The following is a 6,650-nucleotide window of genomic DNA, read 5'->3' as shown; positions in this document are numbered from 1 at the left end:
AGCATTTTTGTCGGCCATTTAATTAAATATCTACAACCACCCTTCTATATTGGATTCAACATTTGTGCAAAATTTAGTTCAGTTTAGAGATACAGCCTGGAAACAGGCCCTTCGGCCCACACCGACCAGCGATCACCCCCGGATACTAACACTATCCTACACACACTAGGGACAATTTACATGTTTTTACCAGAGCCAATTAACCTACAAACCTGCACGTCTTTAGAGTGTGGGAGGAAACCGGAGCACCCGGAGCAAACCCACACGGTCACAGGGAGAACGTACAAACTTCATACAGACAGCACCCGTAGCCAGGCTTGAACCCAGGTCTCTGGGGCTGAAAGGCAGCAACTCTACCGCTGCGCCACCCTGCGGTATGAACTTAATCTAACAAGTCCCAAGCAAAGCCTGGATTTCCAATGAGTAACTAAGGCTAGTTACTCATTCGAGTAACTTAACTAGTTACTCAACTAAGGCTTCGTTTAGGACTGGTTAGATTAAGTTAATACGTTCATAAGACAGAAGATCAGAATTAGGCTATTCGGCCCATCAAGTCTACTCCGCTATTCAATCATGGCTGGTCTATCTCTCCCTCCTAACCCCATTCTCCTGCCTTCTCCCCATAGCCCCTGACACCTGCATTAATCAAGAATCTGTCAATCTCTGCTGTAGAAATACCCACTGACTTGGCCTCCACAGCCGTCTGTGGCAATGAATTCCACAGATTCACCACCCTCTGACTCGAGAAATTCCTCCTCATCTCCTTTCTTAAGGGCCTGCCCCACTTGGGCGTCATTTGTGTGTCATTTACGCGACATCATTTACGTGTAATGGCGCACGACGCGCGCATCGTGACACGTGCGTGGCTTGCATTACGCACGCACATGGCACGTGGTGAGGCGTGGTGGCGTAGGCCGTGACGTGTGGTCGCGCGCAGCGCCCCAGGATTTTGGGATTCACTAAATCTTCGCGCACCACCTGCGTGACGCGCAAATGGGACAGGCCCTTTAAGGTGCGTCCTTATATTCTCAGGCTGTGCCGCTGGCATTAAGTTATAAATCGTGACTATGCAGGATTTATCAGACAGGAATACCCATCCTGGATGGTTTATATTACCAGATATTAATTACCTGGGCGTGATTATGTCATGGCCGATCAACAACTCTGACAACTTGCATTCATTTTCCAGACACACTTTATTTACTTGTCCACATGGAGAGCACCACAGTCCCAGTTACCGTACTGATCTAAAATTCCACTCACAACGGTCAACGTTTTATACAGATTTTGACACTTGAAATTGTACACACTTTCCAATTTCTTATCATCAATAACAATCTACAAATGCAATAACACTAATACAAGTAAACCTACATGCTATTTAAACATTGATATCATTTTCAATATCAATAACCTTGTAGTGTGCGTCAAGGAATAGCCATCCCTAAACATTGGGGTATGTCAATGCATACCTATCAGGAACATTGAAATGCTTCAATTAATATCTAAAGGTTGTTGTACTGTACAGCTATCCTAACAGACAATAGACAATAGGTGCAGGAGTAGGCCATTCGGTCCTTCGAGCCAGCATCGCCATTCAATGTGATCATGGCTGATCATCCCCAATCAGTACCCCGTTCCTGCTTCTCCACATATCCCCTGACTCCGCTATCTTTAAGAGCTCTATCTAACTCTCTCTTTAAAGCATCCAGAGAACCTGAGGCAGAGAATTCAACAGACTCACCACTCTCTGGGTGAAAAAGGTATTTCCCCGTCTCCGTTCTAAATGGCTTGCCCCTTATTCTTAAACTGTGTCCCCTGGTTCTGGACTCCCCCAACATCGGGAACATGTTTCCTGCCTCTAGTGTGTCCAAACCCTTAATAATCTTATAAGATTATTAAGGGTTTGGACACGCTAGAGGCAGGAAACATGTTTCAATAAGATACCCTCTCATCCTTCTAAACTCCAGAGTGTACAAGCCCAGCCGCTCCATTCTCTCAGTATATGACAGTCTCGCCACCCTGGGAATTAACCTGGTGAACCTGCACCACACTCCCACAATAACAACCTTGGTCATACTGCAGTTTCCACATTGTGCTGTACAGCTATCCTGACCTTTATCATATTGCAGCTTCCACAATTACAGACTGGGGAGTAATCCAAGGATTCAGGGGGGTTATATATAGAATAATGGATATCTGGGGTTGGTTACAGATGGGTCGAGTTGAGAAACAGGATAGTCATAGTCATTCAACATGGAAAAAGGCCCTTCGGCCCGACCTGTCCGTACCGATCAAGATGCCCCATTTTTCTGCTTTTCGCTACACGTAACCACGATAAACTAAACTATTTCTGCCCCTGTTATCTTTTCTGCAGTTCACAGGATTCGTCCTGCTGATGTTAAACTCATCGGAGCACTTGGAGACTCGTTAACAGTAAGTTACTCATGAGTGGAATAGATCGGGTAAACGCACCCAGTCTGAGTCTTTTACCCAGAGTAGGCACATCAAGAACCAGAGGACATAGGTTTAAGGTGAGGGGGGGGGGGAAGATTTAATAGGAACCTGAGGGCCAATATTTTCACACAAGGGGTGGTGGGTGTGCAGAACGAGCTGCCAGAGGAGGTAGTTGAGGCAGGGACTATCCCAACGTTTAAGAAACAGTTAGACATCAGTAGAATGTAGAAGCAAAGAACTGCAGATGCTGGTTTATAACCAAAGATAGACACAAAGTGCTGGAGTAACTCGACGGGTCAGGAAGCCTCTCTGGAGAAAAGCGATATGTTGACGTTTCGGGTTGGGCCACTTCTCTGAAGCAAGTCTGAAGAAGGGTCCTGACCCGAAACATCACATATCCCATTTCTCCAGAGATGCTTCCCAACATGTTTAAGTTGCTCCAGCATTTGTATCTATTTTCAATACATGGATAGGACAGGCTTAGAAATTTATGGGCCAAATTCAGGCGGGTGGGACTAGTGTAGCTGGGACATGTTGGTCGGCGTGGGCAAGTTGGGCCAAAGGGCCTGTTTCCACACTGTATGACTCCATGACTCATATCATTCTATACACTGTGCAAGTTAGAGTAAGTGAGGAGGGTCAGAAACACAGGCGCAGACTTCAAATAAGGGCAAGGGGAATAAGGGTGAGAAGAGTTCCTCCGAACAAGGAGCTTTTTTACAGAGGCCAATTAACCCACAAACCAAATGCCTTTTCGGATGTCGGGGGAAACTGGAGCACCCGAAGGAAACCCACACGGTCAAAGGGAGAACGTGCAAACTCCATACAGACAGCACCCGAGGTCAGGGTGAAACCCGGGTCTCTGGCGTTGTGTGCCACTGACCTTTGTTTGTGCCTCTGACCCCTGGACTCAGACCCAATCTAAAATTAAGAAACGTTGACCATGTACATTTCATTTGTCGGCACTGGGCCTGTACTCGCTGGAGTTTAGAAGAATGAGGGGGGACCTCATTGAAACGCACAGAATAGTGAAAGGCTTGGATAGAGTGGATGTGGGCAGGATGTTTCCACTAGTGGGAGAATCTAGGACTCAAGGTCACAGCTTCAGAATTAAAGGATGTTCTTTTAGGAAGGAGATGGGAAGGAATTTCTTTAGTGATGGTGAATTTCTTTAGGGTGGTGAATCTCTGGAATTCTTTGCCACAGAAACCTGTGGAGGCCAAGTCAGTGGATATTTTTAACCATATAACAATTACAGCACGGAAACAGGCCATCTCGGCCCTACAAGTCCGTGCCGAACAATTATTTTCCCTTAGTCCCACCTGCCTGCACTCATACCATAACCCTCCATTCCCTTCTCATCCATATGCCTATCCAATTTATTTTTAAATGAAACCAACAAACCTACCTCCATCACTTCCACTGGAAGCTCATTCCACACCGCTACCACTCTCTGAGTAAAGAAGTTCCCCCTCATGTTACCCCTAAACTTCTGTCCCTTAATTCTGAAGTTAAGGTGGAGATAGATAGATTCTTGATTAGTGCGGGTGTCAGGGGTTATGAGGAGAAGGCAGGAGAATGGAGTTGTGAGGGAGAGATAGATCAGCCATGATTGAATGGTGGAGTCGACTCGGTGGTCTGAATGGCCTCATTCTTCTCCTATCACTTATGAACTAATTTCGCTTATGGGCCTGTCCCACTTGGCGATTTTTTTAGGCAACTGCCGGTGACTGTCGGTGTCGTAGCTGGTCGCCGAAACACCGGCGGCAACCTACGTCATCCTGGCGACAACCTATGACAGCCCCTACGTCAGGATAAGTTAAGCTACGCCCACTGTCGCCAAAAATGTTCCAACAGAAAGACGCCATGACTTTTTACGCGACTGAGGAGACTACACCCGGCCCCCACCGGCGAACATGTGGCGACAAACTAGTCGCCTGTAGTTGCCGAAAAAAATCTCCTAAGTGGGACAGGCCCATAAATTCCTCTTTCAGCCCCAAACGCAACTGAAGTGAGTTTTAATGATCGATATCCACCACAATGTCCCCATAAGTACAGCACCATGGCTTATGGCTGTTTGATGAGTTTGCTCGGTGGCAACATAGAGAGGTTGATGTGGTGGAACTTGATACAGCAACAATCTTCATTCGGGTTATTTTTAAAGTCACACAATCTCATTGTCCTGTTGTTGCTGCAACAGATACACAGTTGATTGAACATAGCATCACCTGTGATGTTGGGTTTAGTTTAGTTTTGGCCAAAGAGATACCCAAAAAGCTGCGGTGACTCAGCAGGACAGGCAGCATCTCTGGAGAAAAGGAATAGGTGACGTTTCGGGTCAAGGCTCTTCTTCAGACATTCAGACCTTTCAAAAGACAATAGACAATAGGTGCAGGAGTAGGCCATTCGGCCGTTCGAGCCAGCACCGCCATTCAATATGATAATTTCTTGAGTCTGAAGAAGGGTCTCGACCCAAAATGTCATCTATCCCTTCTCTCGAAAATTTCTTGGCAGTTTTTAACCAAGTTGAACATTTGGGTAACTCAAAGGGCAGGTTAGACATTTCGGGTCGAGTCCCTTCTACAGACTGAGAGTCACGGGAGAGAGAAACGAGAGATATAGACGGTGATGTAGAGAGTTATAGAACAAATGAATGAAAGATATGCAAACATGTAATGATGATAAAGGAAACGGGCCATTGTTAGCTGTGGGCTCGGTGTAAACAAGTTACAGACAATGAGACTCAACAAGACAACTTTGAAGCTGATATGACTTGGGTGGGGGAGGGATGGAGAGAGAGGGAATGCAAGGGTTACTTGAAGTTAGAGAAATCAGAATGCATACCGCTGGGGTGTAAGCTGCCCAAGCGGAATATGAGGTGCTGTTCCTCTAATTTGCGCTGGGTCTAACTCTGACAATGGAGGAGGCCCTGGACAGAAAGGTCAGTGTGGGAATGGGTAGGGAAATTAAAGTGTTTGGCAACCAGGAGATCAGGTGCAAAGGTCCACTGAGTCTGCGCCGACCAACCATCGTACACTAGTTTTATCCCACACACTAAGGACAATTTACAGCAGCCAATTAACCTACGAAACCGAACGTCTTTGGAGTGCGGGAGGAAACCGGAGCACCAAGAGGGAACCCACGCGGTCACAGAAATGTGAGGAGGTGCCTCCAGTACTGGGCAGGCCGCCATACCTGTTGCAAGAACTTCACTGTAACAAACAGAGTGCTGGAGTAACTCAGCGGGTCAGGCAGCATCTCTGGAGAACAAGGATAGGCGATGATTTGGGTTGGGACACTTCTTCCGATGAAGGGTCTCAACTCGAAACGTCACCTATTGAGAGGTACTGACCCAAAATATCACCTATTGCATCTGAAGGAGGATCCCAACCCTAACCATTACCCATTCAGTCTGAAGAAAGGTCTTGACCCGAAACGATAGACAACAGACAATAGGCAATAGGTGCAGGAATAGGCCATTCGGCCCTTCGAGCCAGCACCGCCATTCAATGTGATCATGGCTGATCATCCCCAATCAGTACCCCGTTCCTGCCTTCTCCCCATATCCCCTGACTCCGCTATCTTTAAGAGCCCTATCTAGCTCTCTCTTGAAAATATCCAGAGAACCAGCCTCCACTGCCCTCTGAGGCAGAGAATTCCACAGACTCACAACTCTCTATGAGAAAAAGTGTTTCCTCGTCTCCGTTCAAAATGGCTTACCCCTTATTCTTAAACTGTGGCCCCTGGTTCTGGACTCCCCCAACATCGGGAACATGTTTCCTGCCTCTCGCGTGTTCAAGCCCTTAACAATCTTACATGTTTCAATGAGATCCCCTCTTATCCTTCTAAACTCCAGAGTGTACAAGCCCAGCTACTCCATTCTCTCAGCATATGACAGTCCCGCCATCCTGGGAATTAACTTTGTAAACCTACGCTGCACTCCCTCAATTGCAAGAATGTCCTTCCTCAAATTAGGGGACCAAAACTGCACACAATACTCCAGGTGTGGTCTCACTAGGGCTCTGTACAGCTGCAGAAGGACCTCTTTGCTCCTATATTCGATTCCTCTTGTTACAAAGGCCAACATGCCATTTTCTTTCTTCACTGCCTGCTGTACCTGCATGCTTACTTTCATAGACTGATGAACAAGGACCCCCAGATCCCATTGTACTTCCCCTTTTCCCAACTTGACG

At 46.8% G+C, this 6,650-nt stretch overlaps 1 protein-coding gene across 1 annotated transcript in view; it reads left to right on the top strand.

Annotated features, from left to right (window-relative positions):
• The window catches only part of plb1 (phospholipase B1), a 144,859-nt gene that overhangs the window by 103,921 nt on the left and 34,288 nt on the right, over positions 1 to 6,650 (top strand). Inside the window, exon 34 of the mRNA XM_033020479.1 lies at positions 2,378 to 2,436. Coding sequence (XP_032876370.1) covers positions 2,378 to 2,436 — 59 coding nt within the window. The remainder of the gene's footprint in view (positions 1 to 2,377; positions 2,437 to 6,650) is intronic.

This window comes from Amblyraja radiata, chromosome 5 (assembly GCF_010909765.2).
Source record: "Amblyraja radiata isolate CabotCenter1 chromosome 5, sAmbRad1.1.pri, whole genome shotgun sequence".
NCBI classification, from domain to species: Eukaryota; Metazoa; Chordata; class Chondrichthyes; order Rajiformes; family Rajidae; genus Amblyraja; species Amblyraja radiata.
The sequence above is the reverse complement of the archived record's forward strand: the minus strand, read 5'-3'. Positions and strand labels throughout refer to the sequence as shown.